The sequence below is a fragment of the Procambarus clarkii genome, chromosome 80 (assembly GCF_040958095.1).
Source record: "Procambarus clarkii isolate CNS0578487 chromosome 80, FALCON_Pclarkii_2.0, whole genome shotgun sequence".
In the NCBI taxonomy this organism is placed as follows: Eukaryota; Metazoa; Arthropoda; class Malacostraca; order Decapoda; family Cambaridae; genus Procambarus; species Procambarus clarkii.
Genome location: NC_091229.1, coordinates 11,303,829 through 11,326,896, shown reverse-complemented (window position 1 = coordinate 11,326,896; position 23,068 = coordinate 11,303,829). Strand labels below are relative to the sequence as shown.

At 43.9% G+C, this 23,068-nt stretch overlaps 1 protein-coding gene across 4 annotated transcripts in view; it reads left to right on the top strand.

Moving 5' to 3' along the window:
• Positions 1 to 23,068, top strand: part of LOC123746346 (uncharacterized) — a 225,027-nt gene that overhangs the window by 68,837 nt on the left and 133,122 nt on the right. For all 4 annotated transcript variants that reach the window (XM_045727805.2, XM_045727804.2, XM_045727803.2 and 1 more), the window contains exon 4: positions 17,515 to 17,659. In XM_045727805.2, the coding sequence (XP_045583761.2) occupies positions 17,515 to 17,659 (145 nt within the window). The remainder of the gene's footprint in view (positions 1 to 17,514; positions 17,660 to 23,068) is intronic.

Sequence of the window (23,068 nt, the reverse complement as noted above, 5' to 3'; positions counted from 1 at the left end):
CAGTAGCACGGGCTATGGTGAGCCTGTAAGTAAAGGCTATTTGGAGGCATTATCTGTATCAATAGCCGATACTAGAGATCTGGCGATGAATGGGGGTCTTCATGGTGGTTTTCAGCCTGGAGGGCTGGCTGTACCAGTTATAGAGCTGGTGGGGTTAGTGTAGACCTCTAGGTTTTCCGTTTTTTCTTTGGCTGAGCCGTGCTGTCGTTGTAGTTTGGTGAGGTGGCCTCCATGAGAAAGTCTTGAACCGAGTAGGTGTCGTATTTGTGGTGCGGTGGTGGAGCTCCTACTAAGATTTCCTCGTCAAAGGAGACCGTAACCTCCGTAGTTGATGTTTTCGTCTTTCGCCTCGCACCCTTAGGTAGACTCAGGTGTCGTGGATTGGTGGTAAAAGCTATTTCAAGAGCGTTGGTGGTGCTGTTAGCATTTGTAGACAGCACGTCTGCTAGCGCGGCTGCTGAGATGGTGATGGTAGGAGTGTTGGGAGCTGGTGAGGGAATTACCTCTGTTTGTGCCGCCTGGGTCATGGGTGGTTGTGGAGTCTGTGTTAAAATCGACCTCGTGGTCGTCCTGGTTGTAGTCTCCGGAGTGGTAGTGGAGGCAGTGAAACTTGCTCCAGGGGCTATGATGGGTTCCAGGCCATTGGCGAGGTATAATATGTTTAGTTCACTGACAAAACGGTGGTTGTCCGGTCCGGCAAGCCTTTCCGCTAGTCCAATACGATTTGGAATAATGCCTTCACGTGATGAAGGGGGCTGCGAAGGAGCCTGTAGGACCTTGGGTCCACATTATGAATGCTGGGTCGACTGGTTGGATGAGCCACTCTTCGATAAGGCTGGAAAGTCTTCTAGTCGGTTGGAGGGAGCTGAAGTGGTGGGTTGAGCACCTGGGGCTCTGGTCGCGGAGGTAGAAGGGTTGTTTCTCTTGGCTTCAACCTGGGCCTTGATGTTTTTCTGTTTGCGGGGGCAGCGGTAGGAAATTGCCGGGTGATTGCCATCACAGAGTAAGCAGCGATGAACTGTTGCTTTGCATATGGAGTAGTGATGGTCTAATGCGCACAGGCTGCACTTCTGGACAGGGTGCTGATACTTGTTAGTGGGGGTGAGAGAGCTCGTGGCACTTGAAGCACTGCTGGATCTCATGGTATCGTTCCTTTTTTACTTAGTGGAGTTGTATTTGCAAACCGAAGCAATAGAAACCTTGTGCGGCAGTCTGGGTGGCCACAGGTATAGTGATGAAAGTAATCTTCATTGAAGATTTGTTGGTGCTGCAAAACTCTAGGTTAAATACACCCAGGCTCGGATTTTCGCCCTCGATATTGTCCATGATCTCTTGTTGCGGTCGGTCAGCGATCCATTGGCTGGTCCTGCTGGTAAAAACAGTTCTTCCGGCCAGGAACTGACATGGGAAGTGAGGTTGTAGGTGGTGCTCCTAGGTAGGTATCACATCGTTGGTCAAGAGTTTTTCTAACTCTTCTTCACATGAAAAGAAGAGCACGATATCATTACCGTCCTGAATAATGTCAGTGGGTGTTATGCCGGTAACGTTCTTCAGGACCTTTAGAATATCACTTTTCCAGAAAGCATGACCGTCAAGGGAAGTAGCTCTAACCATCAGACGTTTGGGTCGCATTGTGTGCACACCCTCAGCGGGTTGCAGTGTGAATGTAACTCTGAAGAAATTGGTGTGGATGCCTGCTGTCTCTGTTGCTGTTATAGATTCAGCTATTCGGAACAAGTTCCAAGTAACACGGGCTATGGTGAGCCCGTAGTGGACTTAACTGGCACAGGAGCGGGGCTGTTGCCTTCCTTCTGCCTTAAGCTCCTGCTGTCTCTGTTGTTGTTGTTTATGATTCAGCTACGGGGAACGAAAAAGTTCCAAGTAGCACGGGCTATGGTGAGCCCGTAGTTGACTTACCTGGTGTACAACTACAATCCTGCAGTCTCGTTGTTGTTGTTGTTATAGATTCAGCTACTCGGAACAAGTTCCAAGTAGCACGGGTTATGGTGAGCCCGTAACTTACCTGACACAGGAGCAGGGCAAGTAATACGGGCTATGGTGAGCCCGTAGTGGACTTACCTGGCACAGGAGTGGTGCTGAATCTCTGTCTCTTCCGGGACAAGGGCAAGAGAATCTCCCTGCTGTCTCGTTGTTGTTGTTGTTTCAGATTTAGCTACTCAGAACGAAGTGTCCATGTAGGACGGGCTATGGTGAGCCCGTAAAAAAGCCCTGCTGTCTCGTTGTTGTTGTTGTTTCAGATTTAGCTACTCAGAACGAAGTGTCCATGTAGGACGGGCTATGGTGAGCCAGTAAAAAAGCCCTGCTGTCTCGTTGTTGTTGTTGTTTCAGATTTAGCTACTCAGAACGAAGTGTCCATGTAGGACGGGCTATGGTGAGCCAGTAAAAAAGCCCTGCTGTCTCGTTGTTGTTGTTGTTTCAGATTTAGCTACTCAGAACGAAGTGTCCATGTAGCACGGGCTATAGTGAGCCCGTAAAAAAGCCCTGCTGTCTCGTTGTTTGTTGTTGTTATAGATTCAGCTACTCGGAATAAGTTCCAAGAAGCACGGGCTATGGTGAGCTCGTAACTTACCTGGCACAGGAGCGGGGCAAGTAGCACAGGCTATTGTGAGCCCATAGTGGACTTACCTGGCACGGGAGCGGAGCCTGCTCCGCTCCCGTGCCAGGTAAGTAGCATATATACTTACCAGGTAAGTAGCAGGTAAGTAGCAAAATAGTAGTGGCATATGACTCATAGAAGGAGCGTTTTGCTTTTTCGACGGTCCTTCTATGAGTCGTGTGTTTTTCGTTACCCAGCTGTCCTGCAAAAACGGTCCCTCTATGAGTCGTGTAATTTTCGGTACCCCGCTGACCCTTGCAGAGGCATTGCCAATGGTCAATGACATCACCCAGTCTTCATCTTCCCTGTATAAGCCCCGTTTTCTTTTATGGTGTATTTATTCCCAACCCATCTTTATCTAGAAGTTATATATTTACATTGTCTAGCCAAGGATCGTTTATTGAGCATAGAAATGGAAGAAATCCACTGTCTCTTATTCATATGAAACAAGGGGGAGCAGCACAGAGCAAGAACTATCACGTATCTCAGCGTTCACTCCGTTACCAAACCAGTATTTACCCAGGTCTTTTTTCCTAAATGTAAAACTTATCCAATTTATACCCATTGCTTCGTGTTCTGTCTCGTGTTTATAGTATTAATAACCTATTAATACTATTAATACTGTTCACGAAGGTCCTCACGTCTTGTGCCATATCTGGCCAATAATAGTCCAGTAATAAGGCATGGTAGGTTATGTTGATGCCGTAATGGGACATCGGGTCATTGGGCCAAGTCAATAATGTCTTTTTGCAGAGATGTAGGAGCTGCCAACTGATCAACATTTAGCCCAATCATCCTCTGCCTTAAGTTTACTGGGTATGAATCTGCGATATGAGATTTGATTAACATTTAAAAAATATCCAGGGATGGAATCAGTCTTAATCTTAGACTGAAAGAACAAGGGAGTTAACGAAATGTCAGCTTGTTGTAACTTACGGAACTCCAACAGGTTGAGATTCGGTGGGAGGCCTTGTAAATCTTAAGGGACAGCTTGGGCTACTTGTGGTGGTTGAGCGGCTTGAGCACGAGTAGTCACTAGGACAGGCTGGGAAATGTCTTCTGTTACCGGTACCTCGTCTGCAGCATACTTCATTGCAGGGTCTTCTTTCGTTGCTGAGTCAAATACCTGAGGTTTGTCACAGATGACTAGGTTTGTAGGAGTCCAGCTGGTCAGCCAAGTCGTTACCCATTTGGCATGGGGAAAGGTTTCTCCCGTATGGCAACTTGGATTTCTCCATGAATTAAAGAACAATCCAGGTTGACTCTAACGAGTGGAGTATGAAGAGGTTGCAGTGAGGTCGGTGATGAAGACGGTTTCTCCAGTGTAGGTGACTTTGGGTGCAGCGGCTTTCAGAATAATACTTTATAGAGCAACTGTGTCCCTCGAGATGTTCACTTTGACCTTTCGATCAGAATCTCCACCGTTGGCAGAGACAGTTCACCGATACACGTGTCTGTTGAATAAAGAAACATCAGAAGCTGGAACATTGATATTCATAACAGGCTTATTAGGCTTGATAGGTAGTGGTTTAGGTTTATGCGAATCGTTGCTAGTTTTACATTGGAGATAGGTACATTTCTCGATGGTGTGTCCATATACTTTACAATACCTGCAGTAGAGCGCATAGTTAATATCGACATGACTTATTTTAGCAGAGCTGAAATTAAAATCACAGCAGGGCTGTGAATTAAACTATAAATATCAGCCAACTGTGCACACCTACTGAGGTTAGTCTCCTTTATCTGAAAGATAAAGACATGGGGTTAGGTACATGGCACATCAATTCTTCCAGGAGTATGAGGTTAATTAATTCTGAAAAAGAGTTGATCTGGGCCGACTCCAGCCACTTCATAAAATATCTTGTTTTAGTCTGTACATACTCTACATAGGTGGTGGCACTGGATTTAACATAATCTATGAAACGTCGCCTATAACTTTCTGTAGGTAAGAGGTAGGCACCTAGAACTACTTGCTTCAGTATCTGGTAATCAGTCTCCGTTGTAAGAGCACTGAGGGTCAAATCAGCTCTTCCTGTAAGATGAGCTCAGAGGATTATCGACCATTTGTTCTGAGGCCAGGTGAGTTGACTATCTAACGCTTCAAATGAGGTAAAAAATGAATCCATCTGTCTACAAAAGGCGGCATCATTTTGATACACTGATTCGGATTAAACGTACCTGGAGGTTGGCTTCTACTTTCTGGCGCTGAGTGAGGTGGGTAATTTCGAATCCCATCTCGTGTTGTCGAACTCTAGAGCGTAAGCAGCTTTCCCTCTTTCCTAATGGAAGCAGCTTTCCCTCGTTCCAAGCGGAGTCAGCTTTCCCTCGTTCCAAGCGGAGTCAGCTTTCCCTCGTTCCAAGCGGAGTCAGCTATCGCTCGTTCCAAGCGGAGGCAGCTTTCCCTCGTTCCAAGCGGAGGCAGCTTTCCCTCGTTCCAAGCGAAGGCAGCTTTCCTTTGCTCTAAGCAGAGAGCGAAGGCGGCTTCTTGTTCTTGTAGTTGAATTCTCTCTCGTTTGCGTTGACGTTCTAGTTCTGCTCTTTGTTCCATGAGTTGGAGTTGTTCCCTCTCGCTTTCATGTAAGAGGGCAACTTCTTTTTGTCATTGACGTTCCAATTCTCCTCGTTGTTCGTGGAGCCAGTGCTGTTCATTCTCCCATTCTCGTTGGAGTTTAGCTTCTTCTTGTTGGAGTCGTAGGTGCTCTAGTTTTTGTTCACGAGCTAGTGCAGCGTCTTGACTTCTCATCTTCCGTTTCGTATATCAGCTTCTGCTTCCAAATATGCTAATTCGATCTTCAGGTTTACGAGTGTGAGGGCAGATTGGTCAGCTCCTTTAGTTTGTTCCTTTTCTTCTGAAGTGATAAGCTCATTTTCAGCTAAATGGTCTATGATTAGGTTATGCAACTCATTCTTAAGGGCACCATGTGGTGCAGAGATGCTATATTCTCGGGTTAGAGCAAGTAATTTGGCCTTATTGGCACGAATTAGGGTACCAATCTCCTCCTCTAGGTTGGAACGGAAGGCGGCTAGGTAAAACATTATTAGAGTACAGAGACAAGTGATAAAAATTGGAAGAATTATGTGAGTGTCCGACAGTAATGAAACCAATAAGTGAGGATTATTAAACGGACAAATGTGATAAGGCAACATGCACGAGAATGGTTGGTATAGAACTGGCAGCTCGTAACTATCATGTAGGGCAATAAATGAGTCTGGCCCTAGCTTTGGTAGGGGACAGACGTGTGCTTCGGCGCTCCAGCAGTTAGTGCTGTTTGCCAGTTTCGGCCGGTTGGGGGCGGGTGTGTCTCTGCCCGCCTGTGCTGACGTGGGCAGTGTTGTTGCCTGCCTGGCTGCGTGCTGACGTGGCCGTTTTGACATGGGGGGCCTCGCAATTCCTCCTGTTTTGCGGGTGAATTCCGTGGGTCTGGAATTCTCGTGCAAGGCTGGTTATCTGGCCATTGAGTTGGTAATGTGCGACATGCTTTGTGTCCCGGTGGAGGCTGTGTATGGAGTTGAGCTTGTTACGGCCCACCGGGTGATTGTCAAGTTCGTGCGGGAGGAGGAGTTTCGGGACTTCCTCCGGTGGAACGAAGGGCGTTCCTTGCAGTTGCCGGATGGCGCCGGCTCCGTTACGATCTCGGACCGAAGTGGTGCCGGGACATATGTCAGTGTGCATGGTGCGCCCCTGGAGTTCCCTGAAGACCTTCTCCGGCGCTTCTTCGGGAGGTATGGTGCTGTCATCAGTGTGCGGGTGAACAAGCTTTCCTCGGGGAAGTATGCTGGGAAGCAGACGAACGTCCGTACCTTAGGTATGCGCCTGCGGTCGGATATACCATCTTCTGTCCGGCTGCTAGTTTACTACGTTCGGGTGTATTATGCCCGGCAGCCCCGTACTTGTTTCCGGTGTGGCCAGTTAGGGCATCAGGCTGCCGGGTGCTCTGAGGCCCCTGCTGCACCTGTTAACTTGTTTCGGGAAGAGGATTTCCCGCCGATCCCTCAGGACGTGGATTCCGGAGATGATGTGGGGCAGGTCCCATTCGCTGCTGATGCGGCCCCCCCCTGCGTCACCCGACGTGCCCCCGGTGGTTGTTGTCCCTCCTCCGAGTGTTCCGGTGGCTCCTGTCGCTGGTCACTTAGCTGTGCCAGTTGCTCCTGAGGGTCTTCCGGCTGGTCTCTGTGGGTCGTCTGCGTCTTCCTCGAATCCTGCTGCTGTGCCTGGTCCTGCACCCTCGCCAGGAGTCACGGCTGTGCTGGGTGTTAGGGGGGCTGCAGAGCGTCCTGTTGTGTGCGGCCCAGTTCCCCATGTGGTTGAGGCTGCTGCCGTACTGCATCGGGCGTTGGTTCGCCCGGTTCGTGAGGCCCGTGGTTCTGGGTCCGCCTCCGGGTGTGAGGATGTGCGGCCTGTGCCCAAGCGTTCCAGGCGTTCTTCTACTGCTTGGGCTGATGCGGAGGATTACGACGTAGGTGGCGCTTCGGGAGATGATGTGGCGATTCCGGGTGCTTCGCGCTCTATGTCGCTGGTGGTGGGTGATGTACATGTGTCTGCTGTTGACGATGGGTGTGCGTCTGCTTTACCTCCTATTCTTTCTCCTGCAGAAGGTTCTACGCAGTGGGAGGTGGTTGCTCCTACAGACGTGTGTGGTGTGGGTTCTGGTGCGAGCCAGGGCATCAAGCTGGTGCTGAAGAAGGATGCCAAGCGTGGGGGGGTCCCAGCAGGTACAACGTTCGGTGGTTGACGCAGGGCCCTGTGAGACAGCCGAGGAGGCTCCCAGTGCGATGCCTATTGCCCGGCCTCGTGGGAAGGAGCCTCTCCCTATCGTCCTGGCCTCCGGAGTGGCGCATGACGATCAACATCCTTTGCGGTTTGACATTGATGACCGCGTGCGTCCGGTTCCGTGGTGCCCTTCTACCATCTGGATTCGACGGGCTCAGTGTTTTATTGTGGGTGTGCCGGAGTCCATGCCTGATCCTCGTACAGTTCGTACTGAACCTATTTCGGAGGACGTCATGTTACTTTGGGAGGCGTATTGTATTCGCTTCCCAGCGGCGCAGTGGTTATATCTTGAGGTTATCTTGAGATGATTTCGGGGCTTCAGTGTCCCCGCGGCCCGGTCCTCGACCAGGCCCCCACCCCCAGGAAGCAGCCCGTGACAGCTGACTAACTCCCAGGTACCTATTTTACTGCTAGGTAACAGGGGCATTCAGGGTGAAAGAAACTTTGCCCATTTGTTTCTGCCTCGTGCGGGAATCGAACCCGCGCCACAGAATTACGAATTACGAGTGGCCGGATAAGTATGAGACATTTGAGTAGTCTGTGTGCTTGGTGTGTGCTTGGACCTGTGGTTTGTTTTGTAATGTGTTGTACCTCTTGTGCGCCCTTCAGGCCGGTGCTTTGTTGTATTTCTTATATTTCCGGTATTGTTTCTTTTATTTTTGTTTCATTATGTTTCTGTTCATGAATATGTTGTAGGCCCTCCAGGCCGGTGTTTAGTGTCTTTGACAAATTTTGTATAAAGTTGTATTGTTTTGTTTTGTGTTGAAGTGTCTGGTTTTGTTTCATGATATACTTTGTTGTTTTATTCTCGGTCCTTCAGGCCAGTGCATGTTTGTTGTTGTGTTTGTGACTATTTTGTTTTCAGGTGTGCATGTTTTGCTTGTTTATTTTTATTGTTAATTTTTTATTGAAATTTTTTTATTGTTTATTTTTGCCTAGCCCTTTGTTTACGGGGCGGGTGGTTTGGTGTGTGTGTTTTTTGTTCTTGTATTGTCTGTGCTGTGCGTTTGACCTGGTGTTTTTGTATTGCTTTACCTGTTGTACGTGTTTGTCCTTAATGTTTTGTTTGGACTGTATTGTGCTTGTCCTGTTATGTTTCCTGTTATGCCTCTTGATGTATGGTTTGTTTTTCTGGAGGTTTTGTTTGGTGCTGTTACTGTGTTTGCTTGTTTGTTATTGTATTATGTTTTGTGCTTTGGTATATCCTGTCATTTTCTATGCTTTTCTCGTGTGTGTGCTTTGTTGTGCTCTGCTGTCGGCCCTTCTGGCCGCTGGTCTATTGTTTTCCTTTGTTATGTATTTTATATTTGTTTTTATTGTATTTAATTTGCATGCTTTGCATGTAAAAAAAAAAATAATAATAAAAAAAATGTAGGGCAATAACTAATTTACAAGATAAGTTACTGAAACATATAAGATTAATTGAAATATAACTAAGTCTTGGACTTAAGTTAGGACTTGGAGAAACAAAAATGAATGTTTCGAGGTAGTACAAGATAGTGTAGGGATGTCTATACTCGTTACTCTATTAATGATGAGAATAAGGGCAAGAGTTGTCCTACTGAAAATTGGACAATTAACTGCAGAGTTACAATTCTTTATGCTCTGGAATAGAACAGTAAACTCCCTACCTGGGCAAAACATCACAAACTATGAACTTATAGCTTAGGGATGTGGAGAGTGTCAACACTGTGACGAGAACTGCTGTGCGAGTCCCAAACGTACAGTAAAGTACAGTCGTGGATGCAAAAGGAACGATACGTCCGATACATCCTCTTAAGTTCGTACTGCAAAGTTGAACATTATAGTTCGGAAACAAACCAAAGTACCAGAGTACCCGGGGGTGGGTGGGTGATCTGTCCGACTGAGCTACTTCTGTAGGGGTAAGATTAATATGGGTAAACAAGATATAGCAAAGGTTTACAAGACTAACTATTACGAGCATGACTTTGCGCATAAAACATCACGTAAGCAAGAGTAAACTAATAATTAGTTCACAAATTGATACACCTGTAATGTAAATAGAGATAGTCATCAATGAAAAAAAATCAAAATGAGTTCTGAAATGCAAACATGTGTAAAAGCAAAGTAAACAACTGAACCCAACTTTAAGTTAAGGTGGGTATAGGACACCTAGTCTTGACTTAAGACAAGACTCCTAGGACAGGTCCCCCATGGTAATGTGACGTGTTGAAGGTAGCGCAGCAAATACCTGGCAGCTGTAGTTTGCCTTACACGCATTAAATAAAAGATGGTAAAACAAAGTAAATAAAACTGCTAAAGACCTTTATGGTGTGATAGTTGCAGGAGTAAACAACAAGCATAAATAATTAAATATTTTATAACAATCATTACAAAATAATAATTCCTGAGAAACTTGGCTCACACACAAAAATAAACAAACTTAAATTACTTTATGTTACTTTAGAAAAAACAGCAAGGGTGGATATACACTATGCACTATGTAGTACACTATGTACTATGTACGAATATACACTATGTACGGTGGCTGCATGTCCATCGTCACGCATCATAGCAAGACCACATCAAGTGAAGGAGCTGTGTAGATCCCGAGAGAGCATCAGAAGTAATCTGGCTGCTGGGTCGTTGTTGTTGTTGTTTAAGATTCAGCTACTGGGAACAAAAAGTTTCAAGTAGCACGGGCTATGGTGAGCCCGTAGTGACTAATACTAATTCTGGAAAAGACACCTGTCGTGTGGGGCTTTAGGGTAGGAGGTCAGTGGTGGAGCTCTTTAGACGTCTGACTGGAGGTGGCTGTTTGGATTTACTGATGTAGAGGAGGTATCGTAACATGATGGTGTTGAGGGTGGTAGAAAAAGGCAGCTTTTCACTGTTATGCAGGGAAGTAGCGTAACAGCAGTGTGATGATTGTGACACTGATGATTCTACTGTCCCTGTACTGTGTGATGGTGTTACTGGTGATTCTATTGTCTCCTACTACATTGTGTAATGATTGTTTAAAATATTGAATTATCGTTAACCCTAAACGTTAGTATTATTAAAATAAATGAAAGGGTATTAAAATTAAAAATAGTAGGTCTTAGTTGTTGGAATATGAAGTCATCAGTCTTCGGTAAACTTGGATAATCCTCTGTTTGTATCCTTGGGAAGTTGATGAAAGTGTGACATAATGAATATTGCTGCTCCTCAGCCTGTGAATTAATCACACATACATATGATAATTATTAAAATATAGATGCTGCAACAGGTACTTGGTTTTTATGTCTGTATGACACTAACTGTAGTTGCATACATAAACTAACCTATCTTAAATAGATAATGTTTACTATATTTGGATAGACATTGTTACAGAGTCCAGTTAGTATTTTCCTCTCACATTGGTTAGTCATACTAACCTGTCGGAAACCTGACACCATTTACTAATATTAAATACAATATGCATATAATATTGCTGTTGTTTGTAATAACAAATGAACCCTAATAATAGTGTTTTAATCACTTATAGAAGATGTAGCAGTGGAAATTTCCTTCAATAGAAAACGGGAATATCATTGCCACATCGCTATTAAATTTACTAGCTAATTCTGTTGGGAACATTCTTAATACAGCAGTCTGTGGATTGCTGAATACATCATAAAAATATTTCACTCGAATCAACTTAATTATCAGAACTAAAATCGAGTAAATGTAGGCCTCTAACCACTTTTGACATCTGGACAAGAGAGCTAGGGGTGTGAGTGGGAGAGGGCCAGCTCGGGAGTCAGCCATTGTTAATTTTAACAACAATCACTGGACCAAATTTAGCTCTGTCAGTTTCCCTTGGACAATGGTATTATGGTAAGTAAAGTGCTCCCATTATTACATCAACTTCGTCTATTCTCAAGTGTATTACCGAAACCCGTTTATTATCTTTACATTCCTGACCAGTTATGTTAGGTAGATATAGGGTGAACCGGTTAGCACACAAGACAGCGACAAAACCAAGGTAAATATTCCTTGGTCCTTATCTCATAAATACTACAATATTTCCTGTGACCTAGCTGTCATATTAGGATTCCTGTTATTATTTGTGAGTGTCCTTTGACAGGCGTAATTGAAGAGGAACAAGAATTAACTAGTTACCTAGCATCAGTACATGAGTTGAGGCCAATCACCCACGAGGAGTTATCGACTGGTGTATTCATTTTTGTTCATAACTAGTTGACTAGATCGACTACCTTACAGATAAAGATGAGCTGTAGTAATTTAAGTTACATATGTAGTCAAATACTATAGTGAATGTCTACTAATCAATAATTTTGATTGAAAGATTATACAAGTATATGTAAATAATTTAATAAACCCCCAATAATGTGTAAGGAAATCGATTTGTGGGAATTTTAAGAAATGCAGCACACTTTAAATAACAAATAGTTTGCTATCGAAAATATAAATAATGTAAAATATAAATTCTATATAAATTAAATTTATATAAATCTCACAGGTCAATTCCCCACACTTCCCCTTCCCCATTTGTTTATATATAGAAGCACCCTAGTTTTGGTTTATAACACTTAAAAGGAGGCAAGATGCAACAAGGTGAAGACATTTGTATTTTAAGTTTGAATTTGGAAGAGGGGAAAGAGCGGCTCCATCATAAACTGGCGGTTCAACTCGGGAGGGAATAGGTTTTCCCGCTCGAGGATATACCAGAGGATTGTGGGACCGTGTCTCAAGAGGGACGTGATTGGTCGGTGGCAGGGGCTTGACCAGGAGGACCAATCAGGAAATGCCCCAGACGTGACATGACGTTACGTCCGGCGCCCCAGCATAGATGCAGGAAGTCTGTTGTTTTCACTTTCTGCCAGGAGTGAAGTCAGGCTGATGCGAACGCTTAGCTGTCCCAAGTTTTGAAGAGATATAGGCCTCCAGAGGGACGAATTCTTGAGCAGTTCTCGAGTGACACTGTGGAGGAGCGTCCAGTCGACTTCCAAGGAAGTGTATAGGAGCTGGTCAGTGAAATAAGTTCACTAAAGGCTCGACGACAATGGAGCTCCAAGTTTATCTCTAGAGGCGGCGCTGGGGGGAGGGGAGGGGTGCAACCCACGGCCGTTCCCTGTTGTGAGGAGCTGTGTAGAGGAGCTCTGGTAACAGATTCCTGGTCCAGTTTAGCAATCACAACAACTAGGAAGAAGCAGTTGTACTACACATCTGTGGTAGAAGAGAAGTGGTCCAGTAACCAAGTGGGAGGACAGGCGACATTTGCTGCCTCGTGGCTGACCAAGAGAATAACTCTGCGGGAGGAAAAAGCCTACCAGTTAAGAGACCAACTGTGGCGATTACTTTGGGAGAAACCAATGGAGAGGAGACCTACCTCAGCGTCGTGAAAGCCTGGAGGAGCTACACTTCTACACTACAGTCTGCGGAGACTACAATATCCAGGGGCGATTATTAAGGTAGAAAAATTTGCCCTCCCATTCAGCCTTGTTGATAGAAAATGTGTACTAAATGTTAAGTGTATAAAACGAGAAGCAATGTGAGGAGAAAGGCCAGACAAATAGTGAACTTCTTGAGTAACGTATATATCAATTTCTAGAACATTAGGCCTCTTGAAACTTCACTTAAATAATACTAGCACACTTAAATTCCACATAAATAATGAATATATAATTAGAATCTCTGTCTTAAAATATGTTATTTATTTAAGACAGAGACTAATTATATATTCATTATTTATGTGGAATTTAAGGGGCCCCGGTAACGGTGCACCGAAACTTCCTCAAACAAACAAACACAATTTTTTTATGTGAATAATCTTCATGGTAAATGCTCCAACTTTTCCTAATGGATCAACATCATACAATGAAAAGAAAAAAGTTACAGAAAAAAATTGAAAAAATCACAATTTCATATTGTGATATCATTCTTAAAATGTCACTAATTGTTATTTTATTAGCAGTTGGTCTCAGAATGACATATAACATTCATGAATCATTGATAAAAACATTGATGAGAGTATAATTTAATGTAAAACATTTTTGCAATATGGCCATCCAAGTATTTGCCAAATTTATACGTAAAAAATGAGTAACTCCTAACGTTATGACTTTATGACTAAACGACATGAAGATGGCTATAGAACTAAGAACTTTGCACATAATATGTAAAAGGGGGTGAGACTTGGTCAGTCAGGGCCTATTGGCCCATACGATGCATTGAAGTCGGTAGAATATAGTTGTGCATTAATTGGCTGTTGATTGCTGGTGTTGACTTTTTGATGTGTAGTGCCTCGCTGATGTCGAGCCGCCTGTTAATGCTGTATCTATCGATGATTTCTGTGTTGTTTGTTAAGAATTCTCTGGTGATTGTCTGGTTGTGAGAAGAGATTATATGTTCCATGATGACACCTTGTTGCTTATGCATTGTTAGTCGCCTGGAAAGAGACGTTGTTGTCTTGCCTATATATACTGAATTCTTTGGGGCTTACAGTCCCCAAGTGGGCATTTTGGGACTGTAAATAAAGAATATATTACACTAATTATAAAATCATACAAATATTACGATTTTATAATTAGTGTAATATATTCTTCAGTTATTCAATTCTTTTTTCACCTAAAACAACATGACTTTTGCTGAACTCCTTTTCCAGCTGAACCCCTGATGCAAAAGCATTAGTAAGAGGGATAGAAGCCCTAAATCAGAAAATAGTAAATATGGAATATGCTGTCATATTCAATGAGACATGCATAAAAGAAAACCTGCTGCCAGTATACACCAATATAAACCCACATGACCGAGCAGTCCGCAACGCAGAGTTTACCTATAGGTATAGGAAAGATCTCATATGGCATCAACTCTACACAACGAAGGAAGCCCTCCAAACCCTTACAGAGCTAGCTAAACCTCAGTTAAGGAAATGGACCCAGTACGACATCCCCAATCAACTAAGGCAAACCATCAACAGTGAGCTATCAAGGCTAAAACTACAACACAAAACGCAAGTCGAAACAAGGACACTCCACAAGCTGACAGCCCTCAACGGGGGACAGTTAAAAATCCCTCGTCCAAAAGACGGCTACATAAACCTAACTACTCATGATCTGAGCCAGGACCAATGAGACCTCTTGAATCTTGGCCTAAACTGCCAATTCATATCAAGACCCAAGAAGCATCAAAAACGCCTTGAAACCGAAATGCTTCTGGACGACATCCACAAGTTAGAAGACAACAAAAAAGTCATCACTACTGACACACTTCAGGCTGATCTACTAACAGAAGCGGGGAAAAAAACGAGGAAAATATTCATCTACAATCTTAACCCCACGACTCAAAGAAGCAGCAAAACAACTAAAAAATCTGAAAGATGTTACAATAAGAAAGCCGACAAGACAGCAGCATATGTAGTGATTCCTACCCAAGAATACATGAACAAAATTAGCGATATCCTTAGCGATGACACCAAATTTCAACGAATCACGAGGAACCCTGTGGAAGACCTTAAACGCAAAGTGAACAAAACTATTACTACAATCAACGCAAAGAAAGGTAGTGTGCATTTCACTAAACTCCAAGGTGACTATGGCTTAGGATATGCCTATGGCAATGTTAAGACACACAAACCAGGTAACCCACTACGCCCAATAATCAGCCAAATACCAACTCCAACCTATCACTTGGCAAAAAGACTTAACAAACTTCTAACTCCGTACTCTCCAAGCAACTATAGTCTACAATCATCGGCAGATTTCCTAGAATTAATCAAAACTACACAGACCGATGGAATCATTGCTTCCCTGGACGTCAAATCCCTTTTTACCTACGTCCCAGTCGACACAACCATAGAAATTATACTGGACAGAGTATACAGAGACGAGAGCACCCCCAAATTAGACATACCCGAGCCACACTTGAAAAGTCTTCTCGAAGCATGTACAAAGGAAGCCCCTTTCATCAGTCCACAAGGAGACATGTATCTACAAATAGACGGAGTAGCAATGAGCCCCCCTTTAGGAGTGTTATTTGCTAATTTTTATATGGGAACCATCGAAGACAGAGTCTTCACTAGCAGACAAAAACCAACTGTATATTCCCGTTATGTAGATGACATATTCGTAATAGTAAAAGACTGAGATGAACTAATTGATCTAAAAAGCCATCTAGAGAGAGAGAGTCAGTACTCCGATTTACACATGAAAATAGTGAAAATAACAGTCTGCCATTCTTGGATGTACTAATAACAAAAATACGAACCTCTTTAAGCACCAACGAATATACTAAGCCCACCAACATAGGATTATGCCTGAACGGTAGAAGTGAGTGGCCCCAAAGATACAAAGCCAGTGTCCTCAATGCCTATATTCATTGAGCGCTTACCCACTGCTCTAAATGGAGCAACGTGAGTAGAGAGTTTGAAAGAGTAACTCAGGTATTGGTGAACAACGGATATAGCATCGCGGAAATAAACGCTGCTATAAGAAGACACTTGGACCGTTGGTATAATCCTGAACCTAGGAGTTTTATTTGCTAATTTTTATATGGGAACCATCGAAGACAGAGTCTTCAGTAGCAGACAAAAACCAACTGTATATTGCCGTTATGTAGATGACATATTCGTAATAGTAAAAGACTCAGATGAACTAATTGATCTATAAAGCCATCTAGAGAGAGAGTCAGTACTCCGATTTACACATGAAAATAGTGAAAATAACAATCTGCCATTCTTGGATGTACTAATAACAAAAACAAGAACCTCTTTAAGCACCAACGTATATTCTAAGCCTACCAACATTGGATTATGCCTGAACGGTAAAAGTGAGTGCCCCCAAAGATACAAAGCCAGTGTTCTCAATGCTTATATTCGTCGAGCGCCTACCCACTGCTCCGAATAAAGCAACGTGAATAGAGAGTTTGAAAGAATAACACAGGTATTGGTGAACAACGGATATAGCAACGCGGAAATAAACGCTGCTATAAGAAGACACCTGGACCGATTGTATAATCCTGAACCTAGAACAAAAACCACAATATCTCTAATAAAATTATATTACAAAACAACCATGCACAGTGAACATAAAAAAGAAGAACGAATAATGAAAGAAATAATCCGTAAAGGAGTAAAAAGCATTACTCCTAACCAAAACATAGACCTGAACATATTCTACAAAACCAAGAAGACTTCCGACCTCCTTATCAAAAACAACCCGAAGCCGACGGAGAACCCTTTACAACAGCCAAGCGTTGTATACATGTACAACTGCCCCCATGAAGGATGTAACCTTCAATCTAAGTTGATAGGTATGACGTCGACTAGGCTTACCTACAGTAAGCAAATTTTGGATACTTCGCTAAGATTCCTGGCAGTATATCATTATGAATGAAGTACTTACACATTTCTTGGACTCCATTGATAGTGTTATCTCTGAATTCCGCGATTTTTGCACATTACATTATATAATGACGCAATGTGTGTGAGTAGTTCTGCTGACAGTTTACATTTAGTCAAGTCTACATCAGCAGATGTTACAAACTCCCAGAGATACTTGTAGCCGAGCCTAAGCCTAACAGTGGTAACATCTAAAAGTCTGCTAACATTATTAGATGACCCAGTCTGACTGTCGAGAAGAGCTTTTCGACTATGCCATTTTGCAGCGCAATTGGGACTTAATTTTTCTGAGGGCAAAGTGATAGTTCACAGACTTGTGTTTATTGATGTTCATGTTGAGACATTACCCTCGACTCGGGTTATGTAACATCACCACTCACCGTGTCTACAACTTGGTTGCCAGTCCCAGGCTGCCTAGTGTACTCATGTTATTAGATTATCTTTCCTTAGTGATATCTAGCTGCTGTGACTTCTGCCATGTGTTAACTTGCTTGATTTAAATTTACTTTGTTGTGGTCATGAAAATATTGTCTATATATGCTGTGTCATGTAGATAATTTCGCTCCAGTAAACTGGAAGTTTTTACTTGGACTTTCACTCAACCCTAGACATTTCTTATTGAATTATTTGAGGCCAGGAGGTTCACTGAATAAGGGGGAAAGTTCTACACCACGAGCCATACTTGGGGATAATAACATAATACACACAGAGGTGATGTTCATGATGCTAGGGAAGGTGTTACGAGAAAATGGTGGATGCAGATAGTCTCGTGTATCATTACAGAGGTGAGAGTAGCAGCAGAAGTGTTTCCGGCAGCGTTGGTGCCGCTACCCGAAGCCCGGCGAGTGTGGCTGGATCTGAGTGGTGTGAGCGACACCTGTGTTAGTCATGCTTGTCACGTGGCTAGCAAGCTACAGCCCCCTGGCGGGTGAGTCCTTTACTGTTGGTCTCTTGCATAACTGCACTACTTACACACATTAATACTTTTAAATATTTAAATGTGTGTTTCTTATATAACTAACTTGCACTCATATATATGCCGATGATAATACGAAGTTTGGCCCTGAACGAAATATTTTACCTAACCAGAAACGTTTAAAGCTAAGCAACCCATCAAACCTCTCGAGGCAGATACTCAGAAAACTCTATTATTATTATGGTTCTTTAGTTTGTACTAAATGTTGGATTATGTGACTAGGTGAGTTTATTTAATTTCCTTCGTGAGTGGACTGTATAATAAAATATTTAACAGTGGAATGTATTCCATAGGTATATGTAAGTTTCACACATTTCCCACAGAGGGGAATTTATGGTGTTAGTAATATTTGAGATAGATCAGGATTAGCAATTTATTAAATATAAATTAATTATTGCTATTTATTTATTAACTTGAATTTAACTTAATTAATTTCATGTTATATCGTTTTTGTTATCAATCAATAAGGTTGAACAGCTTAGCTGTTTAATAATAATTTAAATATAATCCAGCATCTCGAGTGGCATCGTCTGTTAGCCAGAGTGAACCTGGTGTTTAATGGCTAACCACTCTTCATTATGGTTGGAAGTTGCACCTGCCGGTGATTTAATCTTTAGCCCTTCCACTGCTCAGGGGTCCTGAGGACATTTACACCCCTGTGCACAAGAAAAAAAAATATAAAAAATTGTTTTCGTCTTCTAAACATGTTAATTTGTGTCCCCTGAGCACGGGAAAAATAAAAAAAATTGTAGGTGACATATTTTGGGCGCAATTGACCGAGGAAGTCTGGCAAAAAGTGGACGTTGACAGAGCAGTCGTCAGAGCCAGTCAGCATCACCCGCGCTGACAGGTGGGAGTTGCCACAAAGATATTATTACCTTATTGTTTCAATGTCTCCGATTGATTTTTTCTTAGTTTTTTGCAGTAATATTATTCAATAGTATGTATTGTAATATATTTATATAATAAAAGTGGTGAATAATCGCTATACTCAAAAGTATGGTGTGCATATTAGTTTTTTTTTTTTTTTTTTTTTACATGCAAGCATGCTTATAAGTACAATAAAAGTAAACAATTACAACATGGAACAGACCAAAAGTACAAAGCACAAACGTGTAAAAACATAAAGGAACAAATGTACTAAACACAAAGGCGCCGGCCAGAAGGGCCGACCACAAAACAACAATAATTACAAACAAATTACAACAAGCAAGTTAAAACACAGCAGAATACAGTACAGAAATAACACATCAAAACATGAAATATTCAGAACAAGGATACCAGCACCGCAAACACACACGGAGAGGCACCAACACAAAACGAAAACAATAATAAGAAAAATAATAATAATAATAATAATAATAATAATAATAATAATAGAAATAACAACATGAAGGGAAAACAAATATACAACAAACAGAAAGAAAAGCACAATGGCAAAACACGACAAAAAGCATAAACCCAGACTGGGTCACGCCAACAGCCTGAAGGGCACTCAACACGACACAAACAAGCGCACAAACAGCATCATAAAAACATAGAACCACAAAGCATAACCCAAGAACACGACATCCACAACTAGACACACACACCAACCAAACCCTGGACCGCACAGGAACCGGACACACACACACACACAAGCCACACAAACCCACAACCACAAACCGGAGCACGCAGGAACCGGGAAACAAACCCGCCCCACCGACATCCGACCCGCACCCCACAACCATGCATACAAATGGAAACAACCCACAACACACAATACACAAAGGAATCATGAGCGAGGAATACATTTCTCAGAGATAGGAATATATTTCTCAGGGAACGAATCCCAAGGATACCTTCACTTATAGGCCTCCCAAATCAAATACTCCAAGTCGGTGGGGGGACGATCCCCCTGCCGCCGTGGGCCCTGCATAAACTCGGGAACCTCCAGATCAGGCGGAAACGGCCACCCCTGAAGCTCACCAACGCAAGTCGCATAACGAGGCTGGGGAGCGCAAGCCACGACCTTCGAGGTAGCAGACGACACCAATGAAGCGTACGAGGGTTGCCAAGACGGCCTCGTCGCCGTACGCACAGGAGCAGGGAACAATCGACGAGATGGTAACGCCTCCACCGAGACCGCAGAAGATACTGAAGAGATGGCCGGAGACGGAAGAGGTGTCGAGACCGCAGTCGATGAAACGGGGACCGAGGAAGGGGTTACAGAACCTCCAGAGCGAGCAGTCTTCTTCAACAGCATCACCAGGCCACTCCGCTCACCGCGAACCTCAGCAGGGGGAACCACCCCCCACAAAGAACCGAAGCCATCCGAGGCAGGCGACGCACCCGAAGCAGGAACTGCAGACACCATATCTGAAGTGGAGGCTGAAACACCGGCACTGGCATCTTCAGGCAAATGCACCTCCGCCGTCATCGTAGTCTGCAACGCAACCGGAGCCACCCCTCCGTCGCCAGCAGATCCACAAGCATCGAAATCGCCAATGTCAGCCCATGCTGAAGACGAACGCCGGGAACGCTTAGGCTCTGGCCGCACATCATCAGACCCGGAGGCCGACTCAGAGATACGCGCAACACAAGCCGGGCGAACTGATGCACGTCACAGAACGGCAGCATCCTCAACCACAAGGGGCACCAGGCCAGGCACAGGAGGAAGCACCGGATCCACCCCATCACCCAGCACAGCCGGAACAGCCGGCAAGGGTGCAGTGACAGGGTCAGACGCAGCAGAGGACGAACTGGAAGACGGGGGTTTCGAGCAGCAGGCAGTCTGAAGAACCCCAGGGACACTAGTCGGAGCAGGACGATCACCATGCGTCGCCACAAACTCTTGAGGAGAGGCGGCAACAACAGGGGGCGCAGCAGGCGGCGCAACAGGCGACACAGGGGGGCACATCCGCGGCTGAAGAGACGTCCACATCCACTGAATCCTCCTCCACAGGAAGCGGCGGAAAATCCTCCTCACTGAAGAGGTTCACAAGTGCAATATCAGGCGCAGAGCAGTCAGCAGCCTGATGGCCCAAGAGGCCACAACGATAACACGTCCGAGGCTGGCGGGCATAAAACATCAGAACGTTGTAGCCCATAAGCCGCACAGAGGACGGAATATCTTCCCGGAGCCTCTTGCCCAGAGTGTGAATGTTAGTCCTCACACCCTTAAGTGGACTGGAAGACACCACGTTCACCCGCACACTAACCACTGCGCCAAAACGGCCGAAGTACCGCCGTAGCAGACTCTCCGGAAACTCCAACGGAGCCCCATGCACACTGACGTAAGTGAGGGCACCACTCTGATCAGATAGTGACACAGTGCCCGTCCGGCAGGGGTAATGTCCGCCCCTCGTAACGACGGAGAAAGTCGCAATATGCCAATTCCTAGGTAAACTTCAATATTGCTCGATGAGACGTCACCAGCTCGACTCCATAAATGTTGATCACCGGGATATGAAGCAACTCACACACCAGCGCTATCTCTGGGTACCCAGCCTGGCCGGAAAATTCGAGGCCCACAGACTGAGCCCGCAGTACAGGGGGGAGGGGGACCCCTATCGTGAACTCCACGTCAGCACAGGCAGGCAGAGACACACCCGCCCCCAACTGACCAAATTCGTAAACAACACCAACAGCCGGAGCACCAAGGCAACACGTCAGTCCCCTACCGAAGCTCGGGTCAGACCCCACAAAGATATTATTACCTTATTGTTTCAATGTCTCCGATTGATTTTTTCTTAGTTTTTTGCAGTAATATTCTTCAATAGTATGTATTGTAATATATTTATATAATAAAAGTGGTGAATAATCGCTATACTCAAAAGTATGGTGTGCATATTAGTGATTCAATTATTATGTTCCTAAAACAATAAACAAATAGCTTTGCTGCTATTACTCTCTATACACAGGTTATATATAAGTATCTGCATGTTTTGTTCACCATAACGAACCACTAAGTTGGTATTGAGAGTCGAAAAGCAACGAGGAGTTACCGCGACACACCAGCCAGCCACTCGCTGCCATTCCCTCAACACACGCACTAAACTTTCTCCCTCAACAATACCATTTGTGGTGTTATTACACTATATACAGACGTTATATATAAGTATGTATATATTTTGTTCACCACAACTGTACAGCTAAGCTGATATAGTTAGTTCAGTCACTAAGAGTCATCGCTATATACAGCTGGCGGCTCCCTCACTCATTCAAGGTCACACGCACTAAACTTTCTCCCCCAACAATACTGTTTGCAGTGTTATTACCCTATATACACATATTATATATAAGTATCTACATGTTGTATGCACCGTAACTGTACACCTAAGCTTGTAGTGCGCCCAAAGAGCATAGTGGCCACCCTCTAAACAGCTAGACAAATCGTGCAGACGACGTCACCTCTGTCACCCAAATGACTCCTCCCAGAATAATACTTTTCCTGTTATTACACTAATACACACATTATATATAAGTATCTACATTTGTGTTCACCATAGAGAACCACTGAGCTGGTATGGTGAATGCAAACAATAACAGGTGGCCACACAGTCAGTAAACGATGCTATCTCCCTCCGTCTCTCAGCATCACTCCTCCCACAGCGCTAATTATTACAACAATCCTGCATTTATCACAACCCTGGTTATTTATATCACAGTCAGGGGGTCATCTGTAATATTGTCATCGCTAAATAATAACAATTATATATTTATTTTCACATTTTTCGCCGATGCTGTGGTCACAATCTGAACAGCAATGCTGTTCGCTCATGCTGCATGTGCCAGCCTTGGTTGCTCCAACAGTACTGTGCCTCTCACACACATGAGAATATTGCCCACGTTTTTTTTAAAAAATGGGGTCTGTTTACAAGAGCCCTGAGGAAGCTAATGTGAACCCCTTGTAGTCGCGGGCTATTTGAATCGGGCCTGGCACCCTATGGCGTATATATACGCCATGCGCACCGTGGGACATGTTACTCAGGGCGTATATATACGCCATGCGCAGTTTAAGGGTTAAAGGAAACCAAAAAGAATGTAACACCAAGAATTCAATTATAATCTATACAGATTTGATATTAATCCTCGTTGTTTAGTTGTGATTGGTGGATACCACTCAGCATAGCTGAAATCACATACCTAACTAGAAAAGTGACCATTACACTTAAGCTATACTTAGAACATTGTGAGCCGGCAAGAGCTGGTATTCTTCGGAACAAACGTGATAATCTCTGGTATCGGCAGGTATTTTTATCCTCGCTGTTAGCTCTCGAATGTGGACCCTTGCATTCAGGCAAAAGTTAATATTTGTTTTTAGGGACAGAGGCGATTTAATTTAAATGCACACAGGATTGTATTAATATATTTCAGTTT